General features: G+C 43.7%; 1 protein-coding gene across 1 annotated transcript; it reads left to right on the top strand.

The window, feature by feature from the left end:
• Positions 1-2,217: 2,217 nt before the first annotated feature.
• On the top strand, positions 2,218-21,715 carry npr3 (natriuretic peptide receptor 3). Its single transcript, XM_080466942.1, has 8 exons — positions 2,218-3,157; positions 15,533-15,655; positions 16,561-16,736; positions 16,838-16,973; positions 17,797-17,891; positions 18,118-18,235; positions 18,325-18,409; positions 19,798-21,715. The coding sequence occupies exons 1-8, from the start codon at positions 2,497-2,499 to the stop codon at positions 19,907-19,909; spliced, it is 1,506 nt and encodes a 501-aa protein (XP_080323068.1). The 5' UTR covers positions 2,218-2,496; the 3' UTR covers positions 19,910-21,715.
• The last annotated feature ends 490 nt before the right edge of the window (positions 21,716-22,205 follow it).

The following is a 22,205-nucleotide window of genomic DNA, read 5'->3' as shown; positions in this document are numbered from 1 at the left end:
GTCGAGTTTTGTAAATATTTTAAACTTGTTTGGGATGACTTTTGGACATTATTTGCACTAGTTTTTTCCATGTGTTTGAGACTCCTCCTGAAGCGAATGGTTTGAGCGCAACAACCAGTTTGAGGTGTCAAATTCAACAATGTTCATTCAGGGAAGCATCTGTGGGATGTGCAGGCCATACCAGTCTATACATGGATGCTTCACCTCCAGCTGGAAAGATCTGCTGTTGTCTTGGTGAGAGATACCAAAGAAACTCCACTAGAGGTTGGAATCAGGCTCCGCATCAGGCGCACTTGGGGTTGTGAGTTTGCAGGTTTGATCCCCACAGCAGACATGTCCTCACTGTGAGTCCCTGAGCATGACCCTTGACACCCATCAGCTCCCTGAGACACCTTAATGTGGCTGCCACATCGCGTCCTAGAAATAGGATGGATCAATGTGGAAAAACAAATTCCTCCAAGGGGATTAATAAAGCATGATTATTTTAAAGCGGGTGGTCGTAATGATTTGACTGATCCCTGTGTCTCCCTGGCCTGACAAACGGGGACGTTGTACGAGCAGTAATGGCTGCGGAATATCTCCAGGTTGTGCTCGTTGGTTTAATTTGATGATACAGATCTCACAGAGCCCGGCTTCAGCATCAGACTTCACCTTCTTCATGTAATCATTTTAATGGTTTTCAGTGTAAGGAGAGCTTGTGGAAAACATAGGCTCTGACGTCAGACGGATTCCAGCAAACAAAATGTGTCCTCAGAGAGGCTGCTGAGCCCGGTCATTAGTGACACATGTTAATGAGCCACGGTCAGCGCGAGACCGCTAATTGAGCGGAAGATGTGAGCTGAGCTTTCGGTTATTTTTCTGTCAGAGGCTGCTGAGTGGAAATATCGCAGCGTTTTGTGCTCTCAATAAAACATTCGACCCCATAAAGTCTGAAGGAGTTTGTCCAACGCATGCAGGGAGACCGGCGCAGGAATGCAGCCGACATTTTTTCTTACATCATTCCGCATTTTTCCCACCTTACATGACGTCTTCTCCCGGTTTCAGACGGGAATGTCGGACTCGCTGCAGGACAGCACACAATCTGTTGACCGCAGCGGGATTCAAACCAGCGGCCCTGCCGAACCCCGACATGTCCACTGATTAGACTCGGGATTGTAAAAGTTATTGGGGTTAACCGCCCTTGCTCTGACATTTATGAGAGACGCAATAAACTGAGGGATTTATGAGAACCTCTAGAAAAAAATGAGTTAATATGTTTTCTTTTGTCTAATCGAAGAAAAGATTCACTTTTTTTAACAGAAACCAAGACTTTATGTCATTATGGAGGGTTTACTGGGACTGCACGGTGCGCGCGCGCGTGTGTGTGTGTGTAAGACGCTAGTTGAAGAGGTGCTGAAGGTGAAAATTGTTCTGCATGTGGCCCAAAATAAAGTTTGAATTGAAGTTTGACCCCTGTGACTTGAAGTGAGGTTGAAGCCGCCTTTCACGTTGAGAATCAGCTAAAAAAAAGTATTTCAGTTTCCTCCCACTGAGTCTGATGTTGTTTGTTCTGTCACTGACTCCATTGTGCAGGTGTACACAGTGGTTGTACTGGTACTGGATCCTGTGGTATTGGATCCTGTAGTACTGGATCCTGCGGTACAGGATCCTGTGATACTATAACTGGATCCTGTGGTACTGGGTCTGGTGATCCTGGGTCAGGTTCTTGAGGTACTGGGTGTGGAGGTCCCCGTCTGGATCCTGTGGTCTTGGATCTGGGTCCGGTGGTCCTGGATCTGATTGATCTGATCATGGTGGATCTGGAGGCCTTGGGTCTGGATCTAGTGTGGTCCTAGATCTGGAGGTCCTGGATCTGGATCTTATGGTGCTGGATCTGTTGGATCTGTGTCTGGAGGTTCTGGATTTGATGGATCTGGCGGTCCTGGATCTAGTGGTCAGGGGTCTGGTGGATCTGCAGGTCCTGAGCAGAGTCTTGTTAACTGTTACTTGTAACGTTTGACCGTAATAAAACGCGTCCCGCGCATAAATGCATCTTTGAGCGCGCGGGACAGTCGCGCGTCTTGTTGGCTGCCGGGCGCGCACGCGGCCAGGTGAAGTGGCTCATTGTGCGTCGCGCGGGCGGCGGTGTCGCTTTAAGAAGGAGGTGCGCAGCGCTGCGATGACGCAGGAGCGGCCGTGAAAAGATGCTTGAAAACTCGGGACCGGAGGCAACGTGCGCGGCGGCTTCAGACGGAGCGCGAGCGCGGTGCCAGCGGCTCACGGGAGAGGCTGCAGCCAGGACCGGGACGCACCGGGGACGCTGCGGAGACGCGCTCCATGCGCAGGACGTTGCGCGCGGATCCGCTGCTTTCACTTCTTGGCCAGTGAGCGACTGACGGCGCGCGTCACGGTGCGGTGCGGCGGAGCGGTTTGTGCGCGCGGCTGCAGGAGCGCTGCTGTGTGGAGACAAGTTGGAGAAAGACGAGCTTTGAGGGACGCCACCAGCGGGACTTCACGATGCCGGACCTCGCATCGCTGTGCGTCCGCGTCGCGCTGCTCCTGAGCCCCGTCCTGACGCAGCCCATCGCGGAGGACATCGACGTGCTGGTGTTCCTGCCGCGGAACAACTCTTCCCTCTTCTCGCACGCCAGAGTCGCGCCGGCGATCCGTTACGCGCAGCGGCGGCTGCAGGCGGCCGGCGGCCAGTTCTCCGGCTTCCACTTCAACCTCCACTTCGAGGACTCGGACTGCGTCAACGACGCGCTCTTCACGCTGGTGGACCGCTCGTGCGGCCAGAAACCGGACCTCATCCTGGGTCCCGTGTGCGAGTACGAGGCGGCGGCCGTGGTGCGGCTGGCGTCACACTGGAGCATCCCGGTCATCTCGGCAGGTGCCCTGGCCACCGGCTTCCGGGACAAGAGGACCGAGTTCTCGCAGCTGACCCGCATCGCGCCGTCCTACGTGAAGATGGCAGAGACGTTCACAGCGATGTTCGAGCACTTCTCCTGGAGGAGCGCGCTGCTCGTCTTCGAGGACGACAAGCAGGAGCGCAACTGCTACTTCACCCTGGAGGGGGTCTACCACCTGATGACCGACTACCACATCGAGACCTACCAATTCTCCGAGGAGGACCCGCTCAACGTGGACGACGTCCTGCAGAATGTCCTCGACACTGAAGGTAAAACTGCTTCCGTCGGAGGGCAAACTTCATCCCACAAACTCTCAAACATGGTCCAAGAAACCCAAAGTGCGTCCGAGAATACTTTTACGTTTTTCATATGACCTTCAAACCTTCAGTAGATCCTTTGTCAGGTGGATCAAACTTTCGAAAAGGTCAAACAAGTTAACTATAAATTGAAAACATGATTCAACCTTTTAAAGCGCAAAATTATTTCCCACTTTCTGAGGGACTTCCGCACATTTGTTCCAACAAAACTTTGCATTAATTAACTAATTAGTAATAAATGGATGATCAGGTGAAGGATAGAAAAGTCTGGACCCTAACAGTCACCCCCATTACCCCCACACCTCCAAACCCAATAATCACTGAATCAAAAGCACTTTTACCAATAAAATACTGGATGTGGGTATTAAATTCAGGATTTTAATTAATCTGTCAGCTTCAATACATCCTGATGAAAAGGTGAAGCATAAATAACGCCGTAGACTCCAAGTCTGAATGAATAAAATCAAACCCGTTTGGATCTTCATCAGGCTGTCGAACGAAAATTTATTTGATTCTGGCAAAATGTGAAGTTAAGTTCAGGCCAAATCCCGCAATTAAGTAATCCTGGAAAAGTCAACCTGGGGGTGACTTTAGATGTTTAGTTAAAGCTGCTTTTAATATGATAAAAGGTGGGTTTTCTTTACGTTATATTGTAAGTTTGTTACTATGGGAAGGAAAGGCTTTTCTCATTTTCTTATACTTCCCACATGAAATGGCTAAAAATAACCAGATTTCAAATGAAAATCTTGATAGAAACTGATGACGATACACTGAATTAAACAATTCTTCTCACATATTGGCACCAAAAAAACCTTTTGAACGTATTGAGATATTATCTCCTCATTGGAGCAAAGGGATTGTGCAGAATAACTAAAGGAGTTTTCCCATTTTATTCTGTTCTTCCTCTAAAATGCCGCCTCATCCATCCATGTTGGGAACCATTTAAGGTTCGGTGTCTTGCTCAAGGAAACCTGTAACCTTCCAATCGGGAGACAGCTGCTCTACCAACCGAGTCACAGCCGCCAAACATGTTGTATTTCTTTGGCCGCAGTCACCATCCACCCTGATCACATCACCTCACACCCCAGAGGGGGCTCTTGTATAAATGTGCAGATATTATCTGTGGTAAAGTGCACCTGATAGGAGGGAATTAGTATTCCCAGCATGCTTTGTGCTGCTGTGAGTTTCCAGTGTGGATTGGAGCGGGTCACCTGATGGTTCAGGTGTGGGGAGGTGGTCTCAGCGTGTCCCTTCACCGGCCCAACGGCAGAGCATCTGGCACATCCAACATGCAAATACAAAAACATACAGCTGTAGAGAGATGACGACAGGACTGAAATCATTTTAGAGAGAAGACAGAGACACTAAGGGACACAAAAAAGATAATGAGTCACATACAAATAAACTAAAGAAACAAACAAAATGTACATGCAAATACAAGATACAACTACAAAATGAGATGAAGAAAACAGACACAAGAAACACAAAATCAAACAAATAAACAATAACTAAACAAACAACACAAGACAGCCACAAAACAACTATGAAACACACAAAATTAAACAAAAACCAAATACCTTAAAGAACTACAGAAATACATAAGAAAAAGAAACAAAATAAATAAAACGCAGCAAAAAAACGCCTCAAAGCACAAAATCAGACGAAAAAGGCAACATAACTACAGAAAGGTTAATGAATCACATAGAAGATACAAATATGAAACAAAACAGACAAGGAACAGCTACAAAAACCACAATATTACACAAAAAGACACAACATAACCACAAGATAACAAAAAGAAACCAAAAAAAAGAAACTAAATACATACAGAAGCCACCAAAAAACACACAAAAACTAATAAAAGATTAATGAGTCACACAAAATGATACAAAACCCAAGAAAATACAAAACAATAACAAAAAATAATAACAATAGACAACTTCAAAAAAAAAAAAACTATTGCAAAATGACAAACAGACACAAAATCACACACAAAAAAATTTAATTCCAAAAAAACCAAACCAAAACATACAAACTACCAAAACACACAATATTACACAAAAGACACAGAACAATTGTGGGGCAATTGTGATCTTGAGGTTAGAGAAGTGAGTTTGTCATTGGAGGGTTGCAGGTTCAAATCCCACTGTGGAGCCTGAGTAAAACTCCTGACCCTCAGCAGCTGCCCCGAGGCTGTAGAGAGTGGTAACCATGAGTATGGTGGGGTAGATTAATAGAAATCTACCCCACCAGGTGCCCCGGGGATGTAAGGAAGAGTAACCGTGAGCAGGACGAGGTAAATTCAGAGAAATCATCTCCCAAAGGGATCAGTACTGTTGTCTTCACAAAACGACACACAGAGCAACACAAAGGCAGGGTAAGTGTGTTTCCATAGCAGCAGTGAGGCTGGAGCACACACACACACACACACACACACACACACAGGTTTTGTGTTCATCCCGGACCTGCTTCAATCTGGTTGTTGTTCACCTGCTCACGTTGACCTTATAAAACGCAGCAGTCGTTTCACACCTTCTGGATCCAGACTTTATAAAAAAAGTCACGAATCCAATAACAGAAAGATTTGAAGCAGAGTGTGTGAGTGTTGTTCAAGGACAGCTCAGAGTGTCGGTGATCTGCATTAATCAGCCCAGTTGTATTTCCATGTGGAAGAGCCGGTCAAGATGCTCTCCAAGACAGAGCGGCTCAAAGCAATGTTGAATCTTTGCCGTGGCTCATTAATTGCCACCAATCAGGTCCTTGTTTATTTTAATAGGGAGGCAAATGGAAGTCTCTCCCACCGGCTCGGTATATTTGTAAAGTCGGAGGAGGACGCCAAGTTCATGAAAAGTAGCACGTTAAAAGTTGTAATCCCTCAATTTCACCAGGTGGTACTCCTTAAGAAACAAGCCTTAAAGTAAGTCCAATACTTTTCACTCTCAATAGCTCTGATCATATATCTGTCCATTCGCCTTCCATACCTTTCAACATCTACTGGAAATGAAACATTTTAAAATTATTCTTATACTTGTGATTGATTTATGAGGTAACCGTATCAGGAACTACCTGCAAGCATGTTAATGTAAAAAAGTGCTCATGGTGCATTGTTTTATATATGGTCCAACATAACAGGCCCAAAAGATTCAGAGAACCTACCAACTCAACTCACAAAGTCAATTATAATTATAGACAACCCTCTACAGATTTGTCAGCTAGTTTAGTTTTTCTTCCTGGACCGTCACAGAAACATGGTGGATGTGCAGCACAGCAACATGTAAGAAGACATTCTGGGGTCGTAGAACCTGCGGCGGTCATCCAACTTCCAACTGTATTTCCCCTCCAGAGCCAGTTCTTAGTTTATCTCTTGTGGACTCCTGAGAGTCCGAAACACCAAGGACAAACAAGTTAAAAGTACGAGGAAGTCCAAGAAGCTATTGTTCGGTGGTCATGAAACCTGATAAACCTAATGCAGAATGCATTTCTTGTTCCACTATTGAACAAATATTAGCTTTACTTACCGTATCTTCTGGACTATATGTCACTTTTTTAGCTATTTGACTGTCGATGCAATTTATTCTTAAGAAGCATCTTATGAAATAATAAATTATACAAGTAATTACCATCTGGGACCACTAGGTGTCTCTGTATGACCACGGAAAGCTGCTACAGTACCATAGAAAACCCTTCATTACGACTGGGCAAGAAAAATATCTCCTAAAATGAAAATCTGCACAGGAAAATGTACCGAAACATTATATAAAGTAAGACATTTTTGAAGCATGCATTGTTAGATAAGAAAATATCAAACGTGGAATTAGGTGTGGACTGTCTGGGAAGTACGGTACTTGATAGAACTTCTTCAGATTAAGCTTGATTAAACTTACTTTTCTTTGATATTAGAATTCTGAATTATAAACTTCTCTCAAGTTTGAATGAATGACAGTGATGGAAACAATCAAACAGTTCACTTAGGTTTGAGATCTTTATCTCATGATATCGCAATAAATTCACACTGTATTGTGCAGCCTGACTAAGAGACTCATTTCATGATCTGCCTCTTGCCACTTATTTTACGGCCAAGACCGCCAGAGTGTCTAGAAACGGCCCTGACTCCCCCTGCTACAGATTTATCAACAGTACTGGTTTTTTTTCTGTTTTTTTTCTTTTTTTTCTCCCAGAGTTTGTATGTTTGTGTGTGTTTGTTGGTTATCGGCCTGCAGGTTCAGAGAACAGTCACATCCTTCCTGCCACATCGTGTCCTCTGTGTGCGTCTCTTCATTGACAAACGGAGCGCAGGACAAAGGTTTCACCGCGCTCTCAAAATAGACCCAAATTTCCTCAAAAGGTCTCAATAAAGGGATGGAGTCGTGCAGGAGGGGGAGGTTGGAGGGGCTGTGGGAGGGGGGGGGGGATGAGCTGCCTGGCGATTGAATTGCAGGTGATTGAGTTTCTGTGGTCAGTTTGATGTTATCAGAGCGACAGCAGACGGAAACACAGGCGATGTTGTGTTGAGTCACGTCGTCGGCGCGTCCGCCAGGCTTCGTGTTTCCCGCGCCGTTTATCACAGAGTTTAAAGGATATTGAATTTGTTTTTGATTACAAGCGTGTCGTGTCGGCACACGTCACCCTGAACCTGCCTGAGTACGAGGACCGGCACCTTTAAGACGTACTCAGAAACTGTGTTGAAATGAAACGTATCATAAGTCATTTTTGTAGGTGAAAACATTTGTAAAGTGGTTTTTTTTTTAAGCACAAAGGAGCTCTATTATTATTTCACTGACCGAACTTGGTCCTCCTGACAACAACATGAGAAATTCGTCATTAGCATTAGCATTAGCCTGTGTCCACAGTAAGCCTAAATAGAAGTTAACTTAACTTTCTATGAGGTGTATGCTCGTTTATGTTTATGTTGTCATTAGTTCATAAATCTGTGTCCTTAAGAAAAACTAACATCCATATTATAGAGCATCTTCTTCCCTTTAACATACATATTATAGAGCATCTTCCTCCCACAAATTGACGTAACGTCAGATGAACTTAAAGGAGACATATCATGCTTTTAAATCCTTCCTTTTTACATATAAATCATACAGTTGTGGTCTATACAACGCGAAACTGCAATGCTTGGGTCTGAATTCCTCATTATTAGAGCTCCACAGGCCCCTTTTCAACCCCTTTTCTGATGCGCTTCTGAGAGCAACTCGTTTTGGGGCGGTCTCTTCAAATGCAAATGAGACACTTCATACCCCGCCTCCTCTCCAGGTTGCAGAGGTCACACTCGGTTCAACGTCACCCTGTTCGGCCATCTTTGTAGTTTGATAGAACAGATACAATTATCTAGCGGCGCAGAAACTTTATATTCACACATTATTTACAAAATGTCAACAACGGAAGATTTGTCCATCCAGCCATACATGTTGGAGCCAGAGTCGGACCCGGCGGAGCGAGATGAAAATGACGATGATGCACCTACAGAACAACGTCTTCATATGGATGTAACGCAATGGTGTGTTACTATATTTACACTAACTTCTCCATCCATGCCCACTACTACAATACTGCCTGTATTACAACGACTATTTAACACAGAAGTTACATTATAATCTAAAACGAGCACACAGCGCTAACATATGAAGACGGTGCAACTGCTAATGCTAACAAAACAATGACAGGGACGTCTTATCATCACACTTTTTAGCGTTATATACAGCTTACCGAAGTGCTCTGTTCGTCGTCTCCATAGATAGAAGGAACTGACCGCTCAATCAGACCAAGTCTTTCGGCAAATCCTTCTTTATACTGGCGGAGGTTGCTGAAGCAGTCGTCCTTAAAGTGATTCGCGCACACAAAAATGACCTTACCCACAGATGTGGGTACATTTCTGTGAAAAATAAAACTCAACCAGGCACTTCGAAAAGGTTCTGATGCTGGGAGACGGTGTAACGAAGCTTGTGGGTTACTACATCCAACAACCGAACATTTCGACTTATCCTCTCGTAACTTCGGTTGGACTACAAAATCGCAGCGAGAAACAAAAATGGCGGATTGCTCGAAACGTCGATGTCCTAATTTGGCAGTTCCGCTGAGAATACTGTGACGTCATTGTTCAAAAAACGTAATAGAGAATAGAAAAATCGAAACCGATCGCAAAATATGACCAAAACAGAATATAAAGATATCAACGGAGCACCTGAAGAGACTACTTTGAACTTTTCTGTACTTCTAAACACTCTAAATATACACCAAAATGCATTTAAGGGCTAAAAAAGTGGATTTAGCATGATATGTCCCCTTTAAGTGAATTGGTCGTGAAGCTGTAGTGACCATCAGAGCTAACTGGTAGCTTTAGCATTTACATTATCCAAGGTTTTGCTTTATAAGTCTAAATTTACAGCAGCACAACAACAAAAAGAAATTGTTCCAGGGTGACTCGAGCAAACCAGAGTTAGATTTGGCTATAATGAATGTCAGCAGCAGAGTTACAGTTACTGAAGTTTCAATTGTTGCTTTTGATTTGGATGAAAACAGAAGAGCTGCTGTTTTCTGAGGTTGTTGTGTCCAGACAAGCGTCTTCCTCAATCTGACTAAGATTATTTGTAATTCTGAATTGAATCTCATATTTGTCAAACTCAGGGAGCCACTTTCACTCTGTGGACGGAATAACTATTAGAGAGAAAACATTTGCAGATTCACGTCGGGTGTTTACTTAGAGATTACGTGAAGCATTTCCGATTGATTTCAGATGTGATGTATTTTTAATAAACATCCACACAAACTTGAGTTTCAATTCTCATGTATACAGACCAAAGTAGAAAAGCAGAATACTGAAAATGACACAGTAAAGCAGACCAATCACAGCTCTTGTGGTACTATAAACTAGGCTTAAGCCTCACGCTAAACTTCTAAGTTGAAAAACGATATCATTCAATTAACGAATCTATAACAGAAATAATGATTATTCTGTATGAAGATCTTGAATCATATTCAAACATACTGAGTAATATGACACTGAAGACAAACTACACTGCCTCACTACTGCCACCTGATGTAAGGGAGTGGCAGCACTGAACTTTGAAGCTAATTCTCCCCAATCCTGCAAAACAACTACCTGTCAACTCTTTGTATAAAGACTTGGAAATTAGTGTGTGTGTGTGTGTGTTTGCGTCTGATAAGCACACACACGTCCAGCTTCCTGAGGAAGACCAGCCGACTCCCCGAGTTTCCTCTGAGCCGGATGTTGTCTCTTATGTAATCTCTCGCAGGTTATCAGACTCATTATCACATCACACCGCCTCTTTCTTCGGGGGCCTTTAGAGTGTGCTTGTTGTTAATGAGGCTATCTCAGGTCTGGTGCTCACAGGCCTTCTGGTTCAGCGGCGCTGAGCCGTCTCATGTGGTGTCTGACGCGGTGTGCCTCTGGTGGGGGTCCGGCCTCAGGCTGCAGAGGGTTGTGTGATCAGCAGATAGGTCCATGTGAGGTTTGCCTGAAAGAGTCCAGCAGGTCCTCCTTCTTAACAGTAGATCATGTGAGCTTGCATTATTTCTCAACCTGATCTGTTCCTTTCTCATCCCGGCTCCTCATGCTGGTCTCCACCCAGCCTGGCCTCTCTTCTTCACCTCTTCTGATCAGTGCAGGTACCTGAACTCTTCCACCTTCTCCACCTGCCTTCATCTCATTCACTCACGTATCCTGTCTTGTCTCTACTGACCTTCATTTGTCTTCTCTCCTCTGCAGACCTCCACCTCCCCATCTTCTGTTTGTTTATTACAGCTGTTTATTTGGAATTCATTTTGTATTTATGGACTTTATTCCAAGTGCTGTTCCTCAAATTTGGATCTTGTAAGAGTTCCTCTATTTTTCTATTTTAATCAATCAATTAGTCAATCCACTCAGGGTGACCAAAGTGCTTTCCAGTAAAATGTGAATGAAAGGAATTAAAAGAGAACAGTAAAACCTATAGTATATCAACAATAGATAAAACATTTTTAATAAAATAAAATGTCACTATATTAGAGTATTTATCCAGTCTGAATAAATAGGTTTAGAGCCTGGATTTAAAGAGGCCAAAGTGGGGAACTGTGCACATGTAGGGGGGGGGGGGGGGGGGGGGGGGGGGGGGGGGCAGTTTGTTCCAGAGTCGAGGGCCAGCGACTGAGAAAGCCCGATCTCCCCAGTTAATACCTGGCTCTAGGGACCTCCAGCAGGAACTGGTTTGTGGAACTTAACACCCTTTTAGTGTTTCGGACAGTTACATAGATGTTGTGTTTATGAAGCTCAGAGCTTCATCCGATCACAAGTAAACAAACAGAGAAACGATATCGTTACCATGAGATCGTTCGGGTGTGAACGGGGTCTGTTCCTCGTGTTGTCATTCAGAGTAAATCAGAAACAAACCACCTCGTAAAGTCAAACCCTGCAAAACTCCCTGAATGTTCACGGTCCTCAGTAGGCCCCAGTTGTCCCCAGCAGTCCTCGGCACTCGGCCGTGTTTGGTTTTATCAACCTGAAACAGAACAGGTACTTCATGCCGCCTCTGCACCGTGAAGATAAACACCATTTTTACGATGACGCCGACAAGAGTGGTTGTAAATTTCCCTACCTCAAACTGTCCAGTGTGAGCATCCATCAATTCCAGGGTGTGTGTGTGTGTGTGTGTGTGTGTGTGTGTGTGTGTGTGTGTGTGTGTGTGTGTGTGTGTGTGTGTGTGTGTGTGTGTGTGTGTGTGTGTGTGTGTGTGTGGTTTTCAATGATTCAGGTGGCTCTGACCTCCGAATGAAGAGTTTTATATAATCCTGAAAAGACTTGACTTTTTATTGAGTTCACCTTCAACTTCACAATAGCGTCACAATCCCATGTGAGGTGGTTACACCAGCACATCATCATCATCATCACTCTCATCACAGCGTCTGTTCAGCAGGCCTGCAGAAGCATCGCCGCAAGCTGTACATGTTTAATCACATCAGGGACAGACGTGACGCGACAGATCCAGTTACACTTCAACCCAAACACACGCGCATCAATTCAGTTTTGACGGAGAGCCGTTAGCATTAGCCTCTGCAGTCGTCATACTGGACCAAGATTCATAGATTAACTGCTGCTACTGCAGAGTGAAGACAACTTTTATGGTGCAGCGCAACATGTCACCAACTACTGCACACGTTAGCATTACAGCTGCTAACTGTTAGCGTGAGTTAGCATTACTTGCTGGCTCTTTGACTTCTTCTCCGGAAGAAATGTCTGAGTGAGGACTGCAACACTGCCGGCATGTGGTCAAAGGTGGAATAGATTTAACCCACTATCCAAGAAAAGTTATAAAACTTTTTTTTTTTCTCTTTATTTATACGGTTTATACAATTACTGCCCAGTGAGGTATAATGGAGTCTGTCCTTTCTTTTTTTTTTTTTCCAATTACATGCCTGATGAATGAATGTGTTATTTTGTTAAATGAGTTGAAGTTCTGACTCATCCATCCATCCATGTTGGTTCCCTCTTAGTCTGTATGGACTCATGGTGGCAGTATAGAGGACAAACGGGTGCAGACACTTTTGTCCCCTCCACCTTCCTTCAGTTCTTCTGGGGTGACTCAAAGTCTCTCCCAGACCATACCAGAGCCTGGGCCTGGACAGGTATTGAGTGAAGGCCCAGACAAACACGTGCAAATCTCACCTATGTGGATGGAATACAGAAAATCGTTTACCTCGTCCGGACAAAGGTTACCAGGACCAGCCACTGGAGCCAGGCGGTGGTGACTGGGTGGTTCACACTTCCCAGGAGGGCGACGTGGGCATATCACCTGCAAAATCCAACGCGGCGGAAGCGGTACATTGCTCACACAGTATGGAAGAGCAGGGAGTCACATGTCTTCGGGGAACCCTGGACCAGCAATGGGCTCTTGGATCTTTTCTTGTTTCACTGCAGGGGTCCAAAACCTCCTGTTGTGGAGCCACATGTGGCTCTTTAGCCCTTCTGTAGTGGCTCCCATCCTAAATTGCATACAATTTACAAATGTGCATTCTTGAAGTTTCAATAATAATTGATTATTATCATCAAAATGCTACATGAGACTTTATGAGCTGCGTCAGCCCCATTTTAAAGTTTCAACGTGTTTTGCGGCTCATAAAGATTTGCAGACCCCTGTTTTAAGGAACTCTATAACGGGCACGTTTCCTCACGATTCACAATAAAACAGGTTTTTTAATCACATTAATTGAAAACTGTTCCCACAAGTGAGGAGCAGTGAGGGAGTCTTCTGTCCACGATGGCTCCATCATGTGTGACGATCGTCCTGAGTCTGGCTTCTGCAGGACAACATTAAACCTTTAATCTGCTCGAACCTCAGCAGTCGTCTCATTTGCATGTATTCCTGCTCGCTCTCTATTTTTATTTTTTTTTTCACCTTTACAGGCAGCATGCAGCTCCTCAAGTACACTGCGGGCACTCAGTGAGCGCGCCATGTGCTTTTGCCCCATTCCTGAGTTAATTTGTAACCTCGCAGCAAAAAAGGAAAAATCCAGGAGTTTTTTTTTGAAATGTTGCTGGCTGCTCGCGCTGAACCGGTGGAACGGCCTGCCGGGCACACACAGGGCCAGCAGTGTGTGCGTGCTGTATGTGTGTGCAGTAATTAAAGGCTGCCATAGTGCTGCTGGCAGCACTGAGGTGAAGTTTGTCCCACTGACTCGGGGGGGATTTCAGGAGGTGTGTTGAAGTGACGGAGCTGTGAGGAATGTTCCAGCGAGACTCTGAATTATTAACCCAGACGCTTGGCTTTTTTTTTTTTTTTTTTTTTTTTGTTTGTGAGTTGATTTATTTTTAATCACCGGGATACCGAGAGGGAAAGTTTCTACACGACTGTGAAATCCAGTATTTTACATTTCAGTGGGGGTGGGTATCTCTCCCTTGGAGGTCCTGACCTGCCTTCACTCTGTGTTTTCATTACATTTCTGCTCTTGTGAAAGCTGCATTCTTGTGGTGCACAAATAAAGGTTCGATATGACTGTTATGATTGGATTTCCATCCCCGCTAACCCAGTTGGCAGCGTCTTTCTCACCGTCTTTCACGCTGATTCTCACATTTTTGGAGGCACATGGCTAAATAAAGGAGGAATTCCAGCTATGGAGGGCATCTGTGCTCCAGTCAACCGAACGGCAGCATCAGAAGACGTTACCTTTAAACTATCGCTGCAACTCGTGATTATTTTGGTAATTGATTAATCAGTCGAATATTTTTACGATTATTTCATTTGTCTTTTTTCCCCCCCAAATCATCTGCTTCACAGGGATGGAATTGAGCCTCTTGGACCTTTTTGCTTAGCCTTTATTTACCCAGGTAAGCTATTAGGAACATGTTTTCATAAAGAAACACAAGAGGACTGTGCATTTTCTTGCATTTTAAAAAAACTATTTCTGTAAAGTAGCTCAGAAGGAATACAATTAGCTCAATTAATGCCTTAGCATAATAATCGGACACAAATATAAACTGCACTCTCAACCTCGTCTCAGTTTGCAGGTCACACGTCCCTCTGGATGAAAATCGGGAAGTTTTCTCTTTCCTCCCATTTCTTGGACCTTTCGGGAGCCGTCCCCGCCGTCTTTCTGAAAGCATTGACTGTACTGTGGTGCAAGTGACACTAAACAAGGCCAACTGTTGGCTGTTGGCTGTTGGCTGCTTCGCCTGCTGTGCTGGAAGATTGCAGCCACAGGTGGCTCGTTACTGCCACACTGTGGCACCTGCTAGAACAGATTGGCTGAAATTTAGAAAAAAACTAAACAAAAAAAAAAAGGGGCCGCACAGAAGGGCGTCGTGGAGCGAGAGTCGTGTGGGGCTCACGGACGAGTCAAGCATAACACCGCCTTCAGTCCGACTGAACCAGCGTGGTTTGTCTGAATGTTCTAGAAAAAAGCAAATAATTCCTCTACTGGAGTAATGCACCAACCACATGAAGCTGCACCAACCATATGAAGCAACTTTAACCTGAAACCAACACTTTGGGCATCAACTTCAACCAACCACGCTGTTGCTGCTCTGCCAGTTAACCACACTCAGGCGAGTTTTGACATGTTGGAGGTCTGAGAAGATAACACAGCTCTTCATCACAATGAGCTCAATGATCTGCTTCACTTCACTTGTTGGAACTTTAAATATTGAGGAAATTGCTAGAACATACGAACAGCTCTGTCTTCTAGCCCATATAATGAGAGACTGAGTAATAAAGTAAATCAGCAGCTTTTGTGACTGCGCTTGACGATTGATATTGAAGATTTTTTTATAAGGGTAAACCTGTAATGTAATGTGTAACGTACTAACGCTGACTGCTCCTCCTCCTGCAGTGGTCATCATGTGCATGGCTGCAGATCAGATCCGGGAGCTGATGCTGGCCGTACACAGGCGACAGCTGACCGACGGATCGTGCATGTTCTTCAATGTGGAGCTCTTCAACGCCTCCTCGTACGGTGCGTTCATGCTTTTATCTCACATATCTCATATCTTGTCATGTTCAAAGGCTCTCAGCATTCATTAAAAGCAGAGGAAGAAGCTCCTCTAGTGGGGCTCCACTGTAAGCCGAACTTAAAATAAAACCGTTTATTTCAAAGGGATTTATTTTAACATTAACAAACATTTACACATCAACATTTAGAACTATGTAAACAACAGGACGTAATGAAAGATCTGCAAATAAAATAAACTACCTCATGTTATATTTTGCATAATAATAATGTCAAAATAAATATATACATTTATTTAATTAAATATGGAATACCATTGTATCAAGATGTCAGCAAGCTGAAGAATGAATGAATGAACGAGTGAATGAAAGGACAATTGGATTAAATCGTTTGGCAAAAAATAATACATAAATAAAAATCGTAAATTATTTAAAATATTTCAGAAATATTCAAAAATGAAAGAATTAATGAGTAGATTGAATTTATAAATAAATGAATTCCTTACACACACACACACACACACACACACACACACACACACACACACACACACACACACACACACACACACACACACACACACACACAAATGACTTCAATTCAAGGATTAAACAAGCAAACAATGGAAATACAATTGAAGAAATAAATTTGATACAGCAAACAGACAATTGGATCGATAAATTAATAAGAAGAATTGAAATAATTACTGGATTAAACCAATGAATAATTGTAAATAATAATGCCCTCCAATCTGTCAATACATGAACAAGGGAGTAATTAATAATAAAAACACATATTGAAAAGATTTGACTTGGGTTATCGGTCAGGAGCTCCTTTACCACCCGTCATGCTCACAGGGTATTTCTGAGGGTAACTGTGCCTGTTTCTGCCCCTGTTGAATGAAACCTCAGGAAACGGCTCGTGGAGGAGAGGAGATAAGTACGACAGCGACGCCCGGCAGGCCTTCGCCTCCCTGAACACCGTCACACTGCTCAAGACACTCAAACCCGAGTTCGAGAAATTCTCCATCGAAATGTCCAAGTCCTCCGAGCAAAGTGGAGTCCACGACTGCCAAGACTGCGGAAATGTTTGTAAATTGTTATGAATGTTCCAACACTGATAAAGAAAAAACTAATTCTTGATACGTTTGCTGAACGCTCCTTTTTTAAACTTCCTCTTTCCCTTCAGGTCAACATGTTCATGGAGGGATTCCATGACGCCATGCTGCTGTACGCCATCGCCCTGCATGAAGCCATGAAGAACGGACACAGCAAGACGAACGGCACAGAGATCACGTCTCGCATGTGGAACAGGACGTTCGAAGGTGAAACTATGAGATTTTTATATATCAAGATTTTTTTTGCAGTGAGTATATTTATTAGCTGACAAGCAAAAACCTTTACAATCCAAATTTTTTTTTTATTAACAGCAAAGAAAGCATGAGTCAAAAGCTTAGGTAAAATACAGCAAATGTTCAACCAACCAACCAACCAATCATAGTATACACTAACCAATCTATCAATGAACCAACCAACCACAGTATAAACTAACCAACCAATCAGCCACAGCATAAACTAACCCACAAACCAACCAACCAACCATAGTGTAAACCGACCGACCGACCGATGACCAACCAATCAGCCATAGTGTAAATTAACCAACTAATCAAATATAGCATAAACTGACCCACAAACAAACCAACAATAGAATAAACTAAACAATCAACCATAGCATAAACTAGCCCACAAACATTCCACAGCGTAAACCACTAACCATACAACAACCATGGTATTAACTAGCCAACGACTTCATGTAAAGTCTTCTGGAAAAGACGCTCCATTCAGTTTCACGTTAAGTTGAACCAATCAGGATGAAGCATCCGTACCTGTTTGTATGACAGATAATAATCACAGCAACATTTATAATGTCAGAAGTTTAAAAAAAGCAGGAACCTTCATGTTTCCAGGCAGTTTCAGAGTCCAGCTGATGCTGGAGTTAAGATTGAATCTATCGCCATAAATCATGATGCCGTCAATCATAAGGACGACTACGTCCATAGGTTGTACAGTTGAAGGAGGGAAATCTTTTTTAAATCTCTTCATCTTTGTAGCTGAACTGTGTTCTTTTTTTTTCATGGTGGCCGACAGGAATTGCTGGACAGGTCTCCATGGACGTCAACGGGGACAGAGACGGAGACTTCTCACTGATGGCAATGACCAACGTGGAAGCTGGAACCTACGAGGTAAGACACAGCAAGCAGCCTCGTGATAATGCTGAAAGTACTTGATGGTAATGGCGTGGAGTGTCTGATGACAATCTTACAAGTACCTGATGATTAAGTTATACATACCCAATAATAATGCCAATATTATTAATAAAGGTACTCAATGGCAATGCTAAAGGTACCTGATGATAATGCTGATGGTGCCTGATGATAATGCTTAATGATGCAATGCTCTGACTGACAGGTGGTGGCCAACTACTTTGGTGTGAATGGGACTTTTCAGCTGCTGCCGGCGTTCAACGTGGATCACTTCACCCTGAGAGGGAAACAGAAAACTCATCCAGACCCAGTGGACAAATCATGTAACTACGTTTTTTACGATGAATCATAAATATTTTTTTTTACGTTTTTTTTTTTTTTTTTTCTTACCAGTGATTATTCTTCCAAACAGGTGGACTCGGAGTCTCGGCTTTGACCGGAGTCATAGTCGGCGCTGTGCTCGGAACCGTAATGCTCCTAGCCTTCTACTTCTTCAGGTATTAAAACAACTCGTGACGTCCTCTCGCTGCACTGCAGGGACGCCACGTGGCTCTTTTCGGCCCTTCGAAACAACTAAAACCACGTTTAATCTTCAGATTTAGCTTTTATGCAGATTAAAGCAGCAAATTGAAAGACTGCTAGCAGAAAACTACTAAGGCGCTCTTTACACGACAAAGTTTACAAGTGAAAACTGAAAGCGTTCGTAGCGTTTTTGGGGGATCGGTCCAAGGTGGACCTTTTTGAAAACGCTCCATCTCAGTGCAAACGGGGGGGAAACGCATTATTTCTGAAACGCGGCCGTAGAAATTGTTATTCTGCACATGCTCTGTAGATGGACAATACATGGTCGTGGCTGGACATTGGACAAGGTCTATTTTAGCCTGTAGAGCCGAAAAGGAGGTCTTAAATTCCGCGGCTCGGTCAGCCTTGTGGTCTTCCAGGAGGCTCGCTAGCGCGGCCATGGTAACGCCACTGGAAGAAGTCGCCCCGGCGGTGGGTCTAGTTTCCTTGCCAAATTAGGAGCCGGTATGATGTTGAGGTCTGGAAGCAGTGAATCCGTTAGTTGGTTAGCTCAAGGAGCAGGATTTAGCCGAGTACATTGAAAAGTATGGGAGAGCGCTGGACAAGCGTCTACTCTGTGTCCGCAATTTTCAAATCCCACTTACTCTTTTTCTGTGAATCACACAGCAACGGTTCTGGTTGCCAATTTGTTGGTTTCACTGCGTCACAATTCAACCACACAGACATCAATCGGGCCTGTAAATTACAGGAGAAATTTAGTTATTCTGTAAGTAATAATATGTACAGCTGTATTGTTGCTTTAAATTAAATCTAAATTTCTTCTCTTGGGCGGTTTTGTGAGATGTTTGCTGTATTTTTCTTTTGTACAATGGTGACGACCCATGAAAACGAATCAAAAAACAGGGCAAGGTGATTTTTAATAGTGAATACAATAGTTTGAAGCAAACAGAATGGTGTGGTGACTTGCGAGAGTTCTACGGATGTCAAGATGGTTCAGCGTTGTAGGTGTTGTAGATGACGAGGTTTGTAAGTAGATTCAACCATTGAGTTGTGGATATCTTGCCTTTATCTTTCCAATTTCATAGTAGTCCTTTTAGCGATGGTCAGTGCTAATAACATAGAAAGAGAAAGGGTTTTAACTGATGAGGCAGATGTACTAGTGAAGTATCTCCTAATATTGGAATTGTTGGGCAGACAGCTATGCTGCGGTATGAGTATCTCTGATATCCTGCTCATGATCTCTTAAAGGTTTCGGGTGTGTTTACAAAGCCGAAATGGAATAACTGCCAACAGATGTGGGGCGATAAACACAGCTCTGATAACTGATGGTAAATATTTGAACTGGGTCCGTCTCTCTCTGCAGAAAAAACTACCGGATCACCATCGAGCGCCGCTCACACAGCGAAGAATGCGACTCCGGGAAGCACCGCCAGCTGCGGGAAGACTCCATCAGATCCAACTTCTCAGCAGCGTAGCCGCCTCTCCACGGAGAACCTCGCGTCTGAATGGGACCAAAGACTTTTACGGCGGTTGCCGTTGAGAACGAGACGTTCTGTGTTTGTATGCTTCAATGTTTCGACTTATTATAACTCAGGACCGTTTTAATCAGCCACAAAGCACCACTCCACTCGGACTCACAAAGGTAAAAGATTGTACTGGGAAACGTTTGTGGTCGCGTTCGACTCTTTGAGGATCGTTTCAACCAGCTCGGATGGCGGTCTAACGCGACCGCTTGATGTTTGAAGGAGCGAAGCAGAGCTGAAGGGATCCGGATCTAAACTCCGCACATAAAGTCAGGAAATGTGTGTTTGGTTGATTATTTCTGAGTTGTCAGGATGTTTCTGGATAATAGATTTCACACTGATAGAAAGTCTTTATTTCACTTTCAAATGGTGCCAGATTGGCAGGGAACATGCATTTGTGGGATGTGCAGCAGATCGTAGGACTTGGGGTTGTGGCTGAGGACACTTCTCGACCAGTCAGCAAAGAGATGATTCTGCCACCAACTCCTGTTTTTTGCCTCGGGTACCTCCAGGGGCAACCAGCATGCCTGTTTCTCTGAAGGGTAACTTCAGGCTGGTGCAAGACCTCAATGGTGGCGTTATTCACGGTGACCCCCATCTGATACCCTCTCCACCCTGACGGAGAACATGGGGGTTAAAATCACATCTGTAGGCAGCTGTGGTTCCAAGCCCGGTGGCAGGAAGGACCTCCTTCGTGGGGGTATTTATTGGTTTAAATTTCTAACATGTCAAAGAAAACCAGAATAAGAGATGATAGTAGCCCTCAAAGTGCTTTTATTCTGTTGAAGTGGGCGTGTCCTTCAGAGATTGTCTTCACCGGAAGGTTTCAATGAGTATTTCACTGTCCAACGGGCTATTTTTAACAGTACTAAAGTATTTTTTAACACACAGTACTGTACACTGGAGTATTTATAACAAGACCTCAGTATTTTTTGGCAAATCAGTATTTTAGGCAGTAATATACTGTATATTACAGTAAGAGTATTTTTGGCAGTACAGCAGTATTTTTGAGACTCCCTATATTGCATACTATAATATTTCTGATAGTACTACAGTATAATTTTTTTAGGGGGTATTTTTGACATTACCATACTGCATACCTTGATCTTTTTACCAGTCCTGTAAAACATGACTGTTCAACATTATTATAGTACCTTCATCAGTATTTTTCACAGTATTTTGATATGAATACTACCTTAAAAGTTATTTTTACACGCACTGCTTGTTAAATTACAGATGAAGAATGACTAATTACTTGTATTTTTTGAGCTTCAATCATCTAAAACGAGTACAAAACCCAATGAACAGAAGATCTCACGTCCACAGCTCCGGTGCTCATCCCACAAATGCATGAGGCTCCAGTTCAAGTGGAAATAATCCAGTTGATTACCAAGGATCCAGAAAGAAGTGACCAAACCCGAAGATCCCGCCTCTGTGCTGCGTTTCTGCCTATAAGCTACTGATATTAAGCTACTGATATTTGAAGGTTTCCACTTCCTCATAACCTTGCTGCTGTCCTGCAGCCTCCATACAAACCTTATTTATGAACTCCTAATGGAGCACATTGCTCCGGCATTGGCTCACGTATCATCCCTTGTAATACCTTTTTAGATGGGCTCATTTATAGTATTTTCTTTTGAATTTCGTAGTGATGATCGGAGGTGCTGCCTGCCTGCAGAGAGAACGATGGTTGGACTTCATGTTGGAATATTCTGTATTAATGACAATAAATTATTCTCTAACAGTTTGTTGACAAGTGGTGATTGTGGTGGTTTTTGTTTATGAAAAGAATCGGCACGTTTAAACATGAGCAGCGGGAGAGGAACAGAAGAGGGAATGCGAGAGGGATAGGGAGAGAGAGAGAACAGACTTAAGGGGAAAGAGGGGGACAGAGAGGGAGAAAGAACAGACTAAAGGAGAGAGAGGAGGAGAGAACAGACCGAAGGAGAGAGAAAAACAACTAAGGCCCTGTTTACACGATGTTTCACGTGACAGCGCCTAATCCTTTAAAAAAAAGAAGTGTATTTACACTGCAGCAGCGGACACATAGGCAACGGTGTAGTTAGTATGCCGGGCCACAGAAGGGCGCTGTTGTTTGATTTTGTAATGGAACTACACAGGCTTGTGTTCAGAGAACAGAACACTATAAATGTGAAGAAAATGGAGAGAACCTGACATCTGCATGGACTGATGGTGCATCAGATGCTATCAGGGGTGAGTCTCAACTATTAAACTACTGACATGGACG

This window comes from Lipophrys pholis (genome assembly GCF_963383615.2).
Source record: "Lipophrys pholis genome assembly, chromosome: 7".
In the NCBI taxonomy this organism is placed as follows: Eukaryota; Metazoa; Chordata; class Actinopteri; order Blenniiformes; family Blenniidae; genus Lipophrys; species Lipophrys pholis.
The sequence above is the reverse complement of the archived record's forward strand: the minus strand, read 5'-3'. Positions and strand labels throughout refer to the sequence as shown.

Bases quoted from the DNA above. Each gene is read 5' to 3' on its own strand.
- npr3 (XM_080466942.1), top strand. From the start codon at position 2,497: ATGCCGGACCTCGCATCGCTGTGCGTCCGCGTCGCGCTGCTCCTGAGC. The intron at 16,974-17,796 runs GTGAAACTATGA...GGTGGCCGACAG, and splicing joins GTGGAACAGGACGTTCGAAG to GAATTGCTGGACAGGTCTCC. The intron at 18,410-19,797 runs GTATTAAAACAA...CTCTCTCTGCAG, and splicing joins CTAGCCTTCTACTTCTTCAG to AAAAAACTACCGGATCACCA.